We start from the raw sequence: 20,659 nt of genomic DNA, 5'->3' as shown, positions 1-20,659 counted from the left end.
ATATTTTCAATCAATGTTTTTTCGGCTTTCTTACTACAAAAGTTCATAAAAGTTTTGTGAATTTTTGCATGTTTTCCTGTTTTTGAGGTAGTTGTTTAATACCTTTTCAACTAATCATAATAAATATAGCTCCAATTGGCATTGACAAAATGCTAAAAGTAAACATTTTTAACGACTTCCATGAATATCTGATAGTTTTAACGACTGCAGAGCCTTTCTCTCAAATTTTCGTGGGTATGTGTCTTTGCCTGTAATTAAGGTTCTTTTCGTTTTCGTACGGATTATCCCTGTCATTCAAAAGCCCTAATTGTTTCTATAGACGTTTGAATAATTTTATTCACTGATTTTGGATTAGAGATAATAGTTTTCATGACTTTCAATTATTTTTAAAGAAAATAATTTTGTAGTTCCCAAAGTCTGAATTTCTCATGTATCTGGGTTTGTTGTTTGTTCTCTTTTCAACTTATCACCCTAAAGATAGTTCCAACTTTCATCGAAAAAATGCGCAAAGAACAGGTTTTAAGACTTCACTGAATAGCCTATAGATTTAATGGCTGAGCATTTAAGGATCTTTAAGGATTTGTTTGTTTTTGCCTCTTAATGTCGTTCTTTTTCTTGTCGTTCCCATTCAGGGATTTTATAAGGATTTTTTTAGGGATTTTTTTTGTTTTTAAGGGTTTTTAAGGATTTTAAGGATTTTTAAAGATTTTTTTGTTTTTGCCTCTTAATGTTTTTCTTTTTCTTGTCGTTCGGTTTATTTATAACAATCAAAGGCTTTGAACGCTTCCGCACTTTTTCAACTGAATCCATTTCCTGATTTCAATTTATTGTTAACGGTTTTAAAGACTTTCAATTATTTTCTTTAAAAAAATATTTTTGTGATTCCCATATTTTGTTATCTTTGTCGTCAACAAGTAACTATGTCTCATTATTGACAGAACTAATGAGCTTTATGTTGCTCTAGGCATCATTTTCGGAGTTTTTCATGTTTTGACAGATATCTATAGAGCTTAGAAATGTGTTGTCATAAAAATTTTGTGTTTTCGATACTGGTCAGGTTTTGTGGGTCTTTTTGTTGTCTTTTCCACAAAGACGCTTTACCTAAAGACCCAGTTAAAATCAAAAAAGATTAAAGCAATCATTTAATCCCTTTCGTCAGTATAAAGTTTTTTTTATGGTTTTCTAATGTATTATAGATATGATGGCTTCAACACTGTGGCTTCGATAAATTGTTTGTGAAATTTCTAATTTAATCGTATTTGCTGTCTTTTTTCGTCCTATGATTTGGCTTCAATACTAACAAGCGCAACTGGATTCATGAGCAGTTGCAAATTTATCTGTTTTGTTTAAATTTAAAAGCTTATGGTTTGTTGGAAATTTTCAAAAAATTTCTTTTGGAAAAAATAGTTGGTTTTTGAGCTTTGTCACTTTGATATTTTTTCTTTCAATTTTGTAGCTTGGCCTCTGTAACGATAGGTTGCATCGTCTTTCCGGGGAACCAAAATTTAATCTTTATTATAGTTTTATTTTAAACCAATTGTTTCTTGTTTTTTGTACTATGCACTTTTATAACAAAAAAGTTTGGTTTTTTGGATATTCGCTCTCTTAGTTTTCTATTTTCTTTCCCGATTAGGACATTAATGGGTTTGCCCAATTGGCGCTGTTATTTTTGCAGTCGTGCATCATATTATGGATAACGACAAGTCCCAATTGCTTCACGTATAAATTAGCCTCACTAATGAGCCGAGTTGATACGCAGTGGTTTCAATCAATTTAAAATTGGTTGTTTTCAAAAAATGAGAATTGTATTTTTGAACTTTGTCCTTTTTGCTCTTTATTGTCGGCCTGTCACCAAGTTGCATTATTGAGAGATGTTACGTCTTATCCAATGAACATTTAATAAAATACAGGTTGATTTGTTAGATCGGGTTTTATCGGATTTCTTCTTCATTTTGTTGTTTTCTGTTTTTTTATATAGATTTATTTAGTTTTGGTCTGAATTAATTTTTGCTGGTATTTGTTTTGGGTGTGTCTCTTCCAGTATTCTCGTTGCTGGCAAGTCTCATCGGCTCTCTAATCCAGTTTTTTTTTTCACTTAATTGTTTGCTGAGAGTTTTTAACGTTTTCTTTCTCTTCCTAATTTGGTAGACTAATAAATCAAATCGTGGATCTGCGGGGTCGGAACATCATGTGAGAGAACGCACTTTACCGAGCCTCCTTGTTTTACTAAAACTCTTTTTGTTGTTTTGAAGATTTTTTGCATTTTTTAACCTTGTATACTGCAAAGAGACAAAAAATGAACAACCTTTATCTATTGTTCAAAGCTTGATTCAATAACGTGTGCTGGCTCCCAAGGGTCGATAACTGTAGCCCTTTTTCGATGTCTTTTAACAATGTAAATGATTTTCTATGTAATAAAATATTTCTGTATGCAGACGACACTGGGTTGAGTTGTTAAACAATCAGTGGAATTCCTATCGGGAATATATACGGCAAAATATTGGAACAAGAAAAATTTGTCCAAAATTAATTTTGATAAACTCCGCGTGCTCAAATCCTCACATCAGAACGCAGGTATTTCGATGCCTGTTCTTAAACCATTTTTCGTTTTCAAAAACGTAATTGAAATAATGTACGTTTAATTTAATCTGAATACTCTCTTGGGACTATCATCTACAATTTAAAACAGATTCAGGAAATTGAACCCACTAGAAAGAGTATTCACGCAGCCACAAGTACAATTTAGTGATATTTCATACATCTTCTACAGTTTTTATTCGCCAAACATTTGGCAACCAGTATTAATGTGTTTGAAAACTTTAAGCCTCAAAGTTCAAGCTTAAAGCGGATTGTTGTTTTTTTAAAAGTGAACACACTACCCCAGTGATTGTTGAATTTTTATCGTGTAAGATCTGATGAGATGCTGACTAGGAATTTTCATCGTGTAAGATCTGAGCAGATCTTACACGATAAAAATTCCTCTTATCAGAACTTACACGATAAAAATTCTGTTAAGAGAAATTTTTATTGTGTAAGATCTTATAAGACATCTTATAAGATAAACATTGCTCTTATCAGAATTTTTATCGTGTAAGATCTGATAAGACATCTTATAAGATAAACATTCATCTGACCAGAATTTTTATCGTGTTAGATCTGATAAGACGGAATTCTTATCGTGTCAGAACTTGGAAGAGGAATTTTTATCGTGTAGGAACTTATAAAAGGAATTTTTATTGTATAAGATCTGAGAAACGTCTTATCAGATCTGATAAGAAGATGCATCCCTTTACAGGCTATTAGCAAGATGGTTTTGTCAGAAATTTGTCAGATCTTACAGATAAAAATTCCACAATCATTGGGGCTAATAATTGTCATTAGTTTTACAGTGTCCTGATTGTGCTCAACAAAATGGTGATACAACAAATTATGGTCGACAAATATGTGATAGATAATTTTTATATTCTAAAACCAGACCAAATTATAAGATGTTTGTATTTGCTAGTGGAAAGCTTCGACGCAATTTCAACATTTTTTGATGAGTAGCTTTGACGTTTTTATTGGGTTGCACATTACAAATGTATTTTGTCGATAAAAGTCTGATTTTCAACAAAATGACATCCAATGCTTTTCATTATCCTGATATTATGTTTTCCACCAAATTAATGTCCCTCTCTTGGACCGAGATTTTGAGTTTTGACAAAACTACTTCCTACACTTTTTATCCTGTCAAAATACCTGTTTCATCGTTTTTTGTTTGTTAGAAGATGATTATTACAAAAAATTTTAAGGCCAAAAATTGATGGCCTAAATTTTGTATTACTCTTGCAATGGACTCCTGACTAGAAAAAGGCCGTGTTCTTGGGTCATTGGTAGGTGAAAAAATTGCCCCAGGTAGGTGAACCTACCAAAAAATTTGTAGGTGAAGACAAAAATTAACCGGAAGAAGATATTCCGCGTAAATAATTAACTCAATTCTAAAAAGTGCACTTTTTTATACAGTTAATTTAGGGTAAATAATGAAAACAACAAATCACAATTTTCGCTTCTCTCAAAGCTACTAACAGCATCTTATCGGAATTGCATTGTCTCAAAAAAGCATCCCAAAGAAGAAAATTTGTTCATTTAATTCATGAAAACTCAAATGCAAAAAATACACCAAAAATCTTCTCTGCCAAGTTTAGATCGCCAAATTAGTATCATGGAAAAATGATTCTCTATCGGTAATATAATAATAGTTATGTTGTTTCATTCTAAATAGACTTTTTAAAAATTCTAAGCAGAACTCTGTGAAAGAAGAGAAAATTTGAAACCAAAACTGAAAGAAGTTAATTTTAACTAGAAAATCAAACTTTTTGTTTGTAATAATCGGGTGAAAAAATTTAAAACAACAATAAGGCCAATTTACCTGCATTTCTTACTTGATATAAAGCAAAGTTTAGGAATATGTTCACCAAATAGTTATGATTTTGATTAAAAAAGAGCGTTTAACGCAAGATAATCAATTGTCTACTTTGAACTGCAACGATATATTCGACTTTTCCTGTATATTTTACGTTGGTGGTGTGAAATGCTGCGTAGTTGCAAGAAAAGCATTTGAACAGAGAAAATCTATTTAAAACAAGCCCTGAACCTGTTGAAAAGTTATTTTCCACAACGATTAAAGAAACCGATTTTTTGTGGCTATTTATGCTCTAGTTGATTAGGGTAAAATAGTTTTTTGCAAATTAGATATTACATAGAAAAAATGTTCAAATTCTGCTTCGTGTTTTAACATTTATAACAACCCGCACAGTGCACGTTTGCCTCGTATATATATGACAGATGGAACGTGAACAGGCATCTGTTTTTCAAAAGCTTCAATAAAAAAGAAATTTTGACCGAAATCAAAGGAACATTATTTCGATACTTGAATTAAATTTAATCAAATCATCAAATATATAAATCATCCTGTCAGTGAAAAGGTTGATTTTCAAGCAAATGTTGGTTCGAAAGTATTTTTATTGATAACAAAAAAAGTTGTTATATATCATTTCCTTGATCTGATGAATGAAGAAGATGGAGAAAAATGATATTTGAAGAAACGAATTTTGGTCAACGCTAGACTTCAACGAGATGAATTGCACTGCATTTGCAGAACGATTACTTCTGTGTAGACCCTTTTTAAAATTTATGTATATGCAAAGCAGTGACTTTCAAGCTGGTATTTGAACGTCTGGTATTTGAACGTATGAGTGCAGGGCGCTAAACGCAATTTGAGTTTAAACGATTTTGCAAAAATAGACTCAGAAAATAAGTATTAGACATAACTGTGTCTTCGTTTTCTTTAGATATCGGAGTGAACAAATATACATAAAAAATCCCGTATTGTGTGATATGTAGTAAGACCAGTCCAAGTCGATATTGAAAAAACTATGGCTAGCGAAGAGTCAATCTGAATTTGTAATGCAACGATAAGAATTTAGAGGAAAGACAATTTCAAAAACGAACCGCAAAAAAAATTGTCCATACAGAATTGTAGCAGCTAAATTAAACTGGGTGGTCTATTCAGTTTTGGGGCAGGCAACCGTAACGCTATGTAATATTTTTAGCACAAGATAAACTGTTGCTTCGTATAGCTGCAGCAGATTGCTCTCAACAACCACATGAAAGAAAACTAGTCAAATTTGCAAATATTGTTTCGATGAGGCATAAATTTATTATCGGAATGTTGGAATAAGATTAAGTTAGATTTGCTCATAATATGGCTAAAAATATCCTTACTGTAGGAACTGTTGAAATGTCATGCAATGTCAAAAAGTCACGTGATGCATAATATGAAAAAAGATGACAGGAAGTTTTTGTAGAAAACTTGTCACATCCTAGCCCATAGTCTTCCAAAATCATTAGGGTTTCAAAATGAGAGTCAGTTTAAATTTCCTTATGTTGTTTGTGGCGCTTATCTGTTAAGTTTTAATTTGGCAAGGACTACGGAATTATCGAAACTGCCTAAATTGTAAGGCTTAGATGACAAGTGACATTCTCCCTCAAAATAAAATGGAATTTATTTTTGTATGAAATTGGGATAGAACGCAATAAGTCGCCAAGAACTCGAGCGTAGCATTTTAACTTTTTGCCAAAATTATGATTTATTGATTCCCAGCTTGGAAAGTATTTTCTGAGGAAAGGTTCATAGCGAAGTAGAAACTTTCTTCATGGTATGGGAACACACCCTAACTTTCTTAACTGTTAATGCAATTAAATAACATCATCATTTAGAAATGTGAAAGCAAAAGCCTTGACCAGCCCAAGAGTTTGGAATTAACGTAGAATTTTAGTTGACTGAACAAACACAATTGGTTTACAATTCAATCCACTTTCGGCAAAGTTCACTATCAGAGTTAATTAAGGAATAACTAAATAATAACTAAAAATTATGCTAGCTGACTGAAAGAAATAGCTGTTAGTTTATCCTGCGAAAATTTCGCTTTTTATTTGAGCGCAATTGGAGCTGAGTTATATTTTTTGTGTTATATTTTTTAACTCCATCATCCTACTTTTATAAAGCTATTTTCGATTACAGATCTTAACTGATTAAAGTTCCTTATTCACTGGAAATTTTTCAGGACTAGACCAAAATTTGCCGCCCGGTGAAAGGAAACAGATTCATTTTCAGAGTTCCAGTAGGAGCAGAAATGTCTGGAACAAGTTCAAACCTAGCTTCAACCAACAATGACACAGCTCACGAGTCTGTTCCGTAAACTCAAGCGCTTATTAGAAAGAGCTTTCCGGAGTTTACAAGCTGGAGGCGCGTTTTTGTGGTGGCTTTATGTTCTGTAACTCTGATTTTAACTAGCATTTTAACTTTTTGCCAAAATTATGATCTATTGATTCCCAGCTTGAAAAGTATCTTCTGAGGAAAGGTTCATAGCGAAAATAGACTTTTTTTCATGTTATGGGAACACACCCTAGCTTTCCTATTCGTTAATGCAATTAAATAACATCATCAATTAGAAATGTGAAAGCAAAAGCCTTGACCAGCCCAAGAATTTGGAATTAACTTAGAATTTTTGTTGACTAAACAAACACAACTGGTTTACAATTCAATCCACTTTGGGCGAAGCTCACTACCAGATTTAAATAATGAATAACTAAAAATAACTAAATACCGCGTTAGCTGACGGAAAGAAATAACTGTCAGTTTATTCTGCAGAAGTTTCGCTTTTTATTTGAGCGCAATTGGAATTTAATTGTATTTTTTGCGTTAAATTTTTTTAACTCCATCAGCCTACTTTTTTTAAAGCTGTTTTTGATTACAGCTATACCTTGTATCTCTAGCTGAGTGAGATTTTACAAACAGATGGTTAAAACAAAATCATCTGTTGCAAAACTTTGAAATAGCGGACAAAAAAGTGCATACAATGATATTCTGCAAAACGGACAAATTTTTCCTCGAAAAATAAGCCTTTACTACAAAAATTGACAAATAGTTTGTAGAGGTGGACGTCAGCTGATAGTAAAGGTTCAAAGTTCAACGAGAACTATCGCTGCATAAACAAGCTTGAATTTTTGAATTGTTTGCAAAACTTGACTCAGAAAATAAGTCTTAGACATGAATCTTTGTCTTCGTTTACTTTAAATATCAAAGTGAACTGTTATACATAAAAAAAATCTCTTATTGTGTGATCTGTAGAAAGACCAGTCCAAATTGATTTTGAAGAATCTATGGCTAGCAAATAGTCAATCTGAATTTGTAATGCAACCGAAATGGTTCCAAATCAAACTCTAAGTTTCATAGACGTTTTCACAAACATAAGTTGATGTACGTTATTTTTAAAAATTTTATTACGTCAGTTCTACACCGAATCCTTGACGTGGATTTGGAATATTCGGTGCATATACGACATGATTAACAACAACTCCTGACGTTAACTTTGCATGGAATTAGTGACGTTTTATGATGCCGTAGCTAACCAGTCAACCCTTGAGATGTGACATGCACAACAGAAAGAAAAGTGTACAAAATGGAGCTTAAAAGACTAACAGAAAATCAGTCAAACCTCGTAAATTCTATTTTATTAAAATGACAAACACTGCGTAGTACTGAAGCACGATTCCTGAGCAGCAAAATGTTACTGTGTCTTTTGAGAAAAACCGTTCTCGATCAGTAAATTGTCTGCTACTGTGTCCTATGTCTACAATTTGCTTGAGATGCAATTCGACTGTTGCTAGAAACAACATCTGGTATTTGAACGTATGAGTGCAGGGAGCTAAACGCAATTTGAAGTTGGAAAATTTTGCAAAAATAGACTCAGAAAATAAGTCTTAGACATAAATCTTTGTCTTCGTTTTCTTTAAATATCGGAGTGAACTGGTATACATAAAAAATCCCGTATTGTGTGATATGTAGTAAGACCAATCCAAGTCGATATTGAAAAAACTATGGCTACCGAAGAGTCAATCTGAATTTGTAATGCAACGATAAGAATATAGCGGAAAGGCAATTTCAAAAACGAACCGCAAAAAGAAATTGTCCCTACAGAATTGTTGCAGCTAAATTAAACTGGGCGGTCTAAAGCTTTTCTATTCAATTTTGGGGGAGGCACCCGTAACGCTATGTAATATTTTTAGCACAAGATAAACTGTTGCTTCGTATAGCTGCAGCAGATTGCTCTCAACAACCACATGAAAGAAAACTAGTCAAATTTGCAAATATTGTTTCGATGAGGCATAAATTTATTATCAGAATGTTGGAATAAGATTAAGTTAGATTTGCTCATAATATGGCTAAAAATATCTTTACTGTAGGAACTGTTGAAATGTCATGCAATGTCAAAAAATCACTTGATGCATAATATGAAAGAAGATGACAGGAAAATTTTGTAGGAAACTTGTCACATCCTACCCCATAGTCTTCCAATGTCATTAGGGTTTCAAAATGGGAGTCAGTTTAAATTAAGAGATTTTAAAAGCGAACTTCTTTATGCTGTTTGTGGCGCTTATCTGTTAAGTTTTAATTTGGCAAGGACTACGGAAATATCGAAACTGCCTAAATTGTCAGGCTTAGATGAAAAGTGACATGCTTCCTCAAAAAATAATGGAAATTTTTTTGAATGAAATTGGGTTAAAACGCAATAAATCGCCAAGAACTCGAGCGTAGCATTTTAACTTATTGCCAAAATTATGATCTATTGATTCCCAGCTTGGAAAGTATCTTCTGAGGAAAGGTTCATAGCGAAAATAGACTTTTTTTATGGTATGGGAACACGCCCTAGCTTTCCTAACCGTTAATGCAATTAAATAACATCATCAATTAGAAATGTGAAAGCAAAAGCTTTGACCAGCCCAAGAATTTGGAATTAACTTAGAATTTTTGTTGACTAAACAAACACAACTGGTTTACAATTCAATCCACTTTGGGCGAAGCTCACTACCAGATTTAATTAATGAATAACTAAAACTAACTAACTACCGCGTTAGCTGACGGAAAGAAATAACTGTCAGTTTATCCTGCAGAAGTTTTGCTTTTTATTTGGGCGCAATTGGAATTTAATTGTATTTTTTGCGTTATATTTTTTTAACTCCATCAGCCTACTTTTCTAAAGCTGTTTTTGATTACAGCTATACCTTGTATCTCTAGCTGAGTGAGATTTTACAAACAGACGGTTAAAACAAATCACCTGTTGCAAAATTTTGAAATAGCGGACAAAAAAGTGCATACAATGATATTCTGCAAAACGGACAAAGTTTTCCTCGAAAAATAAGCCTTTACTACAAAAAATGACAAATAGTTTGTAGAGGTGGACGTCAGCTGATAGTAAAGGTTCAAAGTTGCACGAGAACTATCGCTGCACAAACAAGCTTGAATTTTTGAATTGTTTGCAAAACTTGACTCAGAAAATAAGTCTTAGACATGAATCTTTGTCTTCGTTTACTGTAAATATCAAAGTGGACTGTTATACATAAAATAAATCTCGCATTGTGTGATCTGTAGAAAGACCAGTCCAAATTGATTTTGAAAAATCTATGGCTAGCAAATAGTCAATCTGAATTTGTAATGCAATGGTAAGAATATAGCGGAAAGACAATTACAAAAACGAACCTCAAAAAGATAATATCCGTACAGAATTGTAGCCGCTAAATAGAACCGGGCGGTGTAAAGCCTTCCTATTCATTTTTGCGGGAGGCACCCGTAACGCTATGTAATTTGTTTAGCACAAGATAAGCTGTTGCTTCGTATAGCTGCAGCAAATTGCTGTCAACAACCACGTGAACAAAAACTAGTCAAATTTGCAATTAGTGTTTCATTGAGGCTTAAATTTATTATCGGAATGTTGGAATAAGCTTAACTTTGATTTGCTCATAACAAGGCTAAAAACATCCTTACCGTAAGAACTGTTGAAATCTCATGCAATGTCAAAAAGTTACGTGATGCATAATATGAGAGAAGCTGACAGGAAAATTTTGTAGGAAACTTGTCACATCCTACCCCATAGTCTTCCAAAATCATTAGGGTTTCAAAATGAGAGTCAGTTTAAATTAAGAACGGATTTCCTTATGTTGTTTGTGTCGCTTATCTGTTAAGTTTTATTTTGACAAGGACTAAGGAAATATCGAAACTGCCCAAATTGTCAGGCTTAGATGATAAGTGACATTCTCGCTCAAATTATAATGGAAGCATTTTTTGTATGAAATCGCGATAGATTGCCACAAATCGCCAAGAACTCGAGCGTAGCAATTTAACTTTTAGCCAAAATTATGATCTGTTGGTTCCCAGTTTAGAAAGTATCTTCTGAGGAAAGGTTCATAGCGAAAATAGAAACCTTCTTATGGTATGGGAACACACCCTAGCTTTTTTATTAAATTAAATTTATTAAATTTAAATAGCTTTTAATTAATTATCATCATCAATTAGAAATGTGAAAGCAAAAGCCTTGACCAGCCCAAAAATTTGGAATTAACTTAGTATTTTTGTTGACTAAACAAACACAATTGGTTTACAATTCAATCCACTTTGGGCGAAGTTCACTACCAGAGTTAATTAATGAATAACTAAATAATAACTAAATATTGCGTTTGCTGACGGAAAGAAATAACTATTAGTTTATCCTGCAGAAGTTTCGCTTTTTATTTGAGCGCAATTGAAGTTGAATTATATTTTTTGAGTTATATTTTTTAAACTCCATCATCCTACTTTTATAGAGCTAATTTCGATTACAGATCTTAACTGATTAAAGTTCCTTATTCACTGGAAATTTTTCAGGACTAGACCAAAATTTGCCTCCCGGTGAAAGGAAACAGATTCATTTTCAGAGTTCCAGTAGGAGCAGAAATGTCTGGAACAAGTTCAAACCTAGATGACACCAACAATGACACAGCTCACGAGTCTGTTCCGGAAACTGAAGCGCTTATTTCAAAGAGCTTTCCGGAGTTTACAAGCTGGAGGCGCGTTTTTGTGGTGGCTTTATGTTCTGTAACTCTGATTTTGGAGGGTGTGAATTTGTCATTGCCCGGGCCGTTTTTCCCAAGAGAAGCGGAAATCAAAGGTATATTTATTCTTAAAGGTGGCAAAAATGGTCTAAAACATGCGAATTAATTTTGGATCGTTAAAGAAGTAAAATTTGGTCAGCGTTATTGACCTTTAGCAACCAAAATCTTTTGATAATCACCATAATTTAAAGAAGAGGTCACAGTTATCTCAAAGATACAATTAAGAGATAATCATTTCCGATATTTTTTACTTTTTGAAAACTATAATACTACCCAATTTGAAAAAAAATATCAAGCAGTCAATATTATCTCAGTTTTTCGGAAATTACTATGATTCCAGGTAACTTTATTGCTTTCATCGGAAAATGTTTGCCAAGCTTTTTTGTTCAGATTATTTGGATTAAAGGTTCATTTTCCAATATTGATGACCGAAAAAAGGCTGTTCATTGGTTAATAATGAGTTATTTCTCCAAACTGTAACAGGATCTTTTTTAAAATAGGCAACTTTGGACGCTGAAATTACAGATCGAAGTGATCAATTAAAACCGTCAGATGAAATAAAACTTGGCTGAAAAATGATGCAATTTTTTATAACTCAATGAACACAAGTAGAGAGACTAAAGTAATTTAAATTAATATACTCTAATACTTTTCAGAAAACAAATTACTAAAAAAAAACTTTTTAAAAAATTGAAAAAAGGTGGGTTAAGGGATTAACGTGTCTAAATCAGAACATCTGGTTTTCCAACCGTTTCCAAAAAAACAACCATATACGAAATAAAGAAAAATTTAAAACAGGAAATCCGCAAAAGAATCCTAGACTTCATGTCGAACTACTCTCTATGAGCTTCTAATTCAGATCCCCTTCTGTACACTAGTGTTGGGGGTGTTCCAATCAAGCTTCAGACCACAAAAAAGAACAAAATTATTTGTCAAAAAAGAATGATTATTCAATTTTGAAAAAAAATGGACCTGTAAAATACAAAGACTTGCCTTCTTAATTGTAGGGAAAAAATTAATTTAAAATCGTTCACTTAAAGTTAGAATAATCCATTTTCAGTTGATCGAACCCTTAATAGATTTGTTTTTGATTTTCATTTTTTTTGAACGAGACGAAACAATGAATTTTCTTGATTTGAGTTTTTTGGGCTTTGCTTGAGTAAAAATAGATCACTGATATGAGATTCGTGGTGAAGCAAAACATTTGTCTGGGAAGTGGCGTTTTTAAGTAATTAAAAATATCAATTCATTTGTGGTTGAAGGGGTAAGTGGGGGCTGGTTATGCTATTCCCATTAACGTGCGACCAGAGGTAAAAAAAATTGCACAATCTTCTAAATTTTACAGACTTTTTGAGACTTTGAATGCGGCTCCAAAATGATGAAAAAAGAAAAGTCGTTTAGATAAATTTCCCAAATTTGCTTGTGAGAAAAGATATTGCAATTTGGGCGTTCAAAATGCAAAATTTTGAGAAAATTCAATCCCGGCTAGCCTCTTTTGAAATTATTTGATTAAATCATTGTACAGATTTATCAAGCACAGATAGAGGTGTCATAAAACGCAAAAGTATGCGATGTTACAGAAGTCAGTTCTTCCAAAACATACATTCCATTAATTGAACTTTATGGTGATTTTTGATTCTTTCGCAAAGTTGGCAAACTTTTGCCCCGTGCTGTTAACGAAAGAGTCGTCAAAAATCAATGGGATCAAAGTTTTTTTAACCAAAATTTTTTTTGGTGGTTGGTGGACACAAAAACCTTTTTCTAGAACAGTCTACCGCTTATTGACTGTTTCATCAATGTATTTAAACAACCATTCACGCTAAAAAAGTGAATAGGTTAAAAATTTTAATTTGATTGAGTATGAGTTTTCAAAATTTTGTCTAAAAACGCGGAAATAGTTCAAAAGAAAGTAAACTTTAAATAAAAAGTTATACTTAAAACAGACAAGTTTAATTCGGTCAGAAGTTTGTTTCGGGCAAAGTAAATTCTGTTAGTTTATTTTCAATTTTTTTTTATAAAGGATGAATACATTTTTCAGAAATTTTTTTTCTTTTTTAAATTCAAAAAAACAGAGCTATATAGGGTCTTGAGGGGCAGTCCCCACGTTAACAAAAGGACTCCATGGGACCTTTGCATTCAACCGAGCATTTTCAGCTCAGCTATATCACTGTCTATGAGATGACAGAATGCCTTTTTAATAAACTTTGTTTTAAACTCTGCTTAAGCCTGTAAGTAGTATAAAATTCTGACTAGAACCTCAACGGGGGGGGGGACGGACAATTACTGTAGCGTGGCAATCTACAACGGGGTGGGACATTTTGAAATTTCTGCGGGGTGGCCATCTACAACGGGGTGGGACAATTGGAATTTTTTAAAATGTAGTAAAATGTCCCCCTATTTTACATATATAAATACATATACACAATACACATATACATGCATATATATGTATACATGTATATGTATGTATGTATATATGTATGTATGTATTATGTATATGTATTTATGCATATGCATGTATATATGTATTGTGTATATGTATATATGTATATATGTATGTATGTATATATGTATGTATGTATATATGTATGTATGTATGTAGGTATGTATGTATGTATGAATGTTTGTGTGTATTGTAGTATGCATGTATGAGTGTATTTATGTATGTATATGTATGCATGTATGTGTATGTGAGTATCTATATATGTATGTATGGATGTATGTGTAAATACACACATGCATGCATACATACATACATACATACATAAATACATACATACATACATACATACATACATAAATACATACATACATACATACATACATACATACATACATACATACATACATACATACATACATACATACATACATACATACATACATACATACATACATACATACATACATACATACATATATATATACATAGATACATACATACATACATAGATACATACATACATACATACATACATACATACATACATACATACATACATACATACATACTTACATACATACATACATACATACATACATACATACATACATACATACATACATACATACAAACATACATACATACATACATATACATACATACGTACACAATGATAAAAAACCCAGAGTTGTACAAGAAAACAAGTTTTTACCTAAGTATGTACACACTTATGGTCATAATCACTTATGTCCATAAATGCATACATAAATTGGTGAAAACAACAGTAAAACAACTAACCTGTTAGTAGATGTATAAAATCACTAATGATATATTATTTAGAGAGTCATCAGATCATGTCCAAACATGTTCAGAGTCACAAAACTTTCCAAAATTAATTGACCAATTGGAGTGCTTGATTTATTATTCAAGTTGACAACCAATCAGAATTGAAAGATTTATAAACAAAAACTCTAAACGCTCACATTCAGTAAACAGTAAATAATGAACACAATAGGAACAAAAGACATCAAGCTCATTCATGAGAAAGTATTATCACTGAGGGTTAACATAAATTATACACACATAACTTATCGACAATTATATTTCGTAGCTGCTTGTTCTTTGTTAGATCCAGAAGTTGACGGAGAAATAGCACTTAAATTTAGACCCTATGGTGGTTTCATTGGAATTGATAATTCAAGACTAGATCCTTTATTGAAACGGAGCAAAGTGCTACGGCTTCATGCTGCAGTGCATGACGCCGCTGGATTTATAAAAGACTGCAGAAACAAAGGCCCTGGATATGTTTACGCTTTTCGTTACTCACCAGTAAACAATTGTCTTTTTGGACACTTGACAGGAATTTTATTCATTCTATCAGTGAAAATTTTTCATTCACAATTGTATCGTGAATTGGAATGCTAGAAAATTCTGGCAGCAAAACCACAAATATTATTGTCCTCGATCTCGAAGGTTTCAAACTCAAGTCACTTGGATTCATTATAAAAGAACTCAGTTTGTGTTCCAGTTACAACGATACAATATTTTTCAAACCACCGCTTAAATTCGCTGATTTACCCGCACACGATAGACAAACTGTTATTTGGCTGACCAATAACCTACACGGTCTTGATTGGGACGAAGGTGATATACCTTACTGTGATCTGAAAACAATCTGTCTGAGTTTCAGTTTCCGATTCACAAGGAAAAATTTTTTTGCCAAAGGCATTGAAAAGTGTGAGCTCCTCAGTAAGCTTTTACAAAAAACTGTTTATAATCTGGAGGATCTAATTTGTCCCCGAAGCTCAGAGATAATATCAGACGAACAAGGTCCCTCTTGTTATCTTCATTCAAACTTTCGTTCAACAAACGATCAATTATCAAATCACTGCGCGGAACGTAAAGCAAGAATATTTTCACAGTGGACACAAAGTGATGCACAGAGAAGACACGGCAACTTTAACAACTTATCTTTCAGACAACTTGAAGATATTCACTTGCTTGACTCCACTTGACGATCAGTCGATTGTAATATTCAACAGAGTTCAGGATCCCTCTCCACCAACACAGAATAATTTTTCAAATGATCAACAGAACCGAGCGAACTATCTCAACAATAAGCCAAACACAGCACAACAACCGCGTTACAACTCGCTTTATAGCGCAGCAGCAAAACGTTATTTTGCAACCATTACTCTTTCTCCCGACGAGCTAGACAGCTTTAGGGCTTTCCTGCCCGTGATAGATAATTTCTATCACTTCCAACTGTACGTAAAAAATAAACAGAGAGCTCGAGAACATCGGAATCAGTTCAATTATGGCTATGAACAAAACAAACGAGAAGCTTATACAGTCCCTCAACGAGCAGCGAATCCCACGTTGGAAGCAATGGGCGGACAAAAAAGTTCCTCAATTTAGATTGAAAAAAACACCACCAGAACGTGAGCTATCACTTAATGAGATGTCGAATGAGTTGCGGTTATATTTCTTGGAGCACCCCGAAGTTGAAAAAGTCTTCAATCAACCCTCGTTCGAGGAAAATGACTCATCAACCGTTTGTTACAAACTAGAGATAAAAAGTCATATTAAAGGTTTCAATTTGTTTGAGTTCTGGTACATGAAACAGTTGCCCAGTAAATCAACCAAAAATATAGCATTTTATATCATCCTTGTTTCAATTCACTTTTCAATTAATTATTTTTCTCCAATGAATCAAAGAGACGAGGTTGACGCCGGTATCAATAATTTAGTCTTTGATGTGAACAACAAGGAGAGGCCCCCATGGCGTTGTTGTTCAAACTCAACAGTGCCAAGGTCCGAAGTAATATTTTTTGTTCAAGTGAGTATCATTGTCTTAATGATCATTCTTTGCTTCTCCATGCTCTTTCTATTATTAGAAAGCTGTGAAGAGAAATCAATTTGGATTGCTCTCTTATCGAGTTTAGTTGGTTACATTTTATTTAATCCCAAACTATGAACAAAGTTATTCTTACACATGACAGGGTATTCATGTCAATTGTAGGACCAAGTGGTTGTGGTAAAACAGAACTCTTGTTTCGAATGCTAAAAGGTTCGACCTTTTATCCACGTTTTGAAAAAATTTATTATTTTTACAAAGAGTTCCAACCACTTTTCAAAGATATGCAACGAGTTATACCAGGGATTGAGTTTCTAAAATACTCAGGCTTTGATATAACAAAAAAAACTATCGCATTGTCTGCTTATCTATGACGATTCATGTGAAGAAATCTTCAACGATAAAGAATTTGTAAAAAAAGCTACCTCAGGACGTCATCGCAAATTACATGTTATAAACGTCAAGCATAATTTGTTCCATCAAAGCAAATGGTCCAGAACCATTGATCTGAATACAACACACATAATATTATTCAAGTCACTTCGTGACATTCAACAAATTGAATATCTTGGAAAACAGTTGAATTGTCTCCAACTGATTAAAGAAGCATACAAACTAGCAACTGCGGAGCCCTTTGGACATTTGATGATTGATCTCGACACAAAAACCAGTCAGGGTTTACGTTTTTCATCGCAACTAATTGGACTGGATCCTTCTAATTTTTACATTTCGTCCACTGAAGCAGTCATTACAACAATTACAAATGAAAAAGAAACATTTGCTTATGCTCAAACAATGGGCAAATAAGAGGAATGAGAACACAGCTCAAATAGAAATATTACATCAGGCGATTTCATTTGGTTCTTGAGTGACTGTGTGATGAACGTACTCTTTGGAGTTGTACCAATCAATAAAGTTGAATTAAAAAAAAATTCGAGAAACCGCTACGTAAACTGGCAGACAGGCGAGTTGAAAAAAGTGAGAGAATCAAAATTTTTCGATCAGATTCTGGAATCCGTCTAATTAAACTGGTTGCGTTACCTTGTATTGCTTTTCTGGAGCAAAATAAACACTGAAGAGTTTGTGCTAATTCCTCGTCAAATGTATGCGAATGAACAACCTCAAATTGCTCAACTTCTCAACAATAAAAATGTCCGAGAGAAAGCAAAACAAATATCACTCTTGCAAAGAAGCAAGTCTCCAACAGCACCTTCTACCACGCAACAAGACACGCAACAGCAGACCGATAATATTTTGGAGAATGTCAAAGATGAGTTGAATGAGACTAGAGATGAAAAAACTGATACAAAATTTTCCAGGGAGCGTGTTTTGAGAGATATTAAACACCTTGACAGAAAAAAGTTTGAAAAAGCGAGCATAATATTGGAAAAAATATTAGAGTCAGAATCTCTATCGCTGGATCAGACTAGTGGTTAATAAGTCAAGCACTAGAATTCTTGTCGCAGATTTTCTTTACGATCTACAACAAACAACCTCTAAGCTTTCACTTGAACATTACAAAGTCTTGACCTTTCTAGATATCAGTTCACATTTAACTTGTAATACATACGCAAAAAAATTTCTTGCCTTATCACTAAACGAAAAGATACAGTTGTTTGAGGATGAACCAGAAAACGAAGAATCAGGAGTCTCGAGAACAGAAGAATCAAAAGCTTCTGGCGACGATGAAGGAAGCTTTGAAGACGCAAAAGACGAAATCCAACCGTTTAGCTCGTGGACAAATTACTTCCTCTCACGTTAAACAATTGAACAAATTATACACAAAAGGTAGTGCAGCTTTTGGTAGCATTGCTAACTTGAAGAAAGCCAGTGGTTTACCAAGATCCAAAGTGGTTCAATACCTTCAGTCGAAAGCTCCATACACAAAATACAGACAATTCAGAAAAACTTTTCCGAGACTAAAAGCTGTTGCATACAGTATAAACGAAATCTGGTCTGTCGATGTGGCGTATATGGATAAAATTGCCCAACACAACAATGGAGTCAAATATTTACTGGTGGCTGTTGATGTTTTATCGCGATACCTTAGAGTGCAACCAATGAAGGCTTTATATGCAAAAGACGTTGTTGAAACGTTCAAAAAAATGATCGAACAGAAAAAACCAGAAATGGTTTGGACAGACAAGGGATCCGAGTTTAAAGGTGAATTCAAAAAATTTTGTGAAAGGAAGGAGATTCATTTATATACAACCGAAAACGAAACCAAGTCGGCATTTGCTGAGAGGAATATTCGATCGCTCAAAAACATTATTCACAAATACCTGGAGGAAAATTGGACTTGGACTTATATTAAGCAATTGCCCCAGTTTGTAAATACTATAAACAGTCGTGTTAATCGTGTTACCCAACTTGCACCTGAAAAAACTTTCAAAAAACATGAACCGTTTCCAATATCCCTAGCAATTAGCACAAAAAAGTACAAGCCAAAATACGAAGAAGGAGACCTGGTTCGGATTGCAAAGCCAGACGAAATGTTTAGGAAAGGTTATAAACAAAATTACACAGACGAAGTCTTCACAGTGTTCAAGGTTGCTACCCTTAGTCCACCAACATACAACCTTATAGACGCAAACAACGTTATAAATGAAGGTAAATTTCATGAACCAGAATTAGTCCAAGTGAACGTTCTTCCTGTCAAAGATTAACCATGAGTATTCATAGAGAATTTACTATTGATTTGATATTGAATGCATCAATGGGAATTTTTACCAGTAATACTATGGCCAAGTTTCGAAATCAACTCGCTCAACCATTACAGTTAGATGGAGATTGGCAAGTTGCCCTTGATTCAATATCATTTCCCTCAAACATCAATAATGTAAGCTCAGCCGAAATAGTTGCGTATGTCAGTTCTGGCGCTGAACTTGATGCTTCACATAACCGAACCGGACAACTTCGAAGAATTCGCAAAGGTATATACAACAGTTCAGAAGAGCTTCTGAAAGAAATTTTTCGAATCGCTCAATTGAAAAACTTTGACTATGATTTTGACACTGTAACGCAAAAGTTAGTTTTGAAATTTGGACCTAACGAAGGTTTGTCATTTGAAGATGAAGAAGTACCCAGTATTCTTGGTTTTAAAGGAATAAGAGATATTTCGAATCATGGTTTTATTCACATTGGTTACAAGTCAGAAAAAGCAGGCAACTCTTTGAACAGACATGTTGGAGAATTTCCAGTTGATATCACTTGCGGATCACAGTTAAAATTTGTATACATTGATATAATTGAACATCAGAACGTTGGTGATGTGAGAGCTCCAGTAATAAAAATCATTGAGTCTGAAAGACGTTTTAGAAACGGTAGCATAAACACAGTGACACCCATACACCACAAGTCCTACACAAATTTGGATTACAAGCCAATACTATCAAACAACATTCAGAACATACAGTTAGAGTTGAGAAACGAAACTGGAAAACTAATTCCTTTTACTGGAACCGGAAAAGTTATAGTCAGTTTAAAATTTCAAAAGGTTTTTTGAAATGGAGGCATACTACAGCAATCAAGCATCTCAATCAATGCCGCATTTTTCCGGACACTACAGACAAAGAGGCAGCGGTTTTGGAGCGCTTGCTGCAGGTATTGGAAGAGTTGCTCTGCCATTAGCACGCAAATTTCTCTGGCCCGCAGCAAAAAAGATTGGTCGTGATTCATTGGTTCAAGGAGCACCGGAGTTAGTAGAAGTTGCAACCAAAAGAAAGTCAGCAAAACAAGCACTGAAAAGTACAGTAGCCAAAACAGCTCGCAAACAAATAGGTGGATCTCTTCAATCACGTATTGCATCAGGCCGTAAAATATTTAGACGAAAAAGACGACAATACACGAGACCTCGTTCAAACCAAAAACAAAAAATCTCAACCAGAAGA

The 20,659-nt window shown here is 33.6% G+C and overlaps 1 protein-coding gene across 1 annotated transcript in view; it reads left to right on the top strand.

Moving 5' to 3' along the window:
• Positions 1-11,161: 11,161 nt before the first annotated feature.
• LOC142345051 (MFS-type transporter SLC18B1-like) overlaps positions 11,162-20,659 on the top strand; it is a 46,935-nt gene continuing 37,437 nt past the window's right edge. Inside the window, exon 1 of the mRNA XM_075397133.1 lies at positions 11,162-11,525. Within this exon, the coding sequence (XP_075253248.1) occupies positions 11,312-11,525 (214 nt within the window). The 5' untranslated portion in view covers positions 11,162-11,311. The remainder of the gene's footprint in view (positions 11,526-20,659) is intronic.

Source organism: Convolutriloba macropyga, chromosome 8 (genome assembly GCF_964194025.1).
Source record: "Convolutriloba macropyga chromosome 8, txConMacr16.3, whole genome shotgun sequence".
NCBI classification, from domain to species: domain Eukaryota; kingdom Metazoa; phylum Xenacoelomorpha; order Acoela; family Convolutidae; genus Convolutriloba; species Convolutriloba macropyga.
The sequence above is the reverse complement of the archived record's forward strand: the minus strand, read 5'-3'. Positions and strand labels throughout refer to the sequence as shown.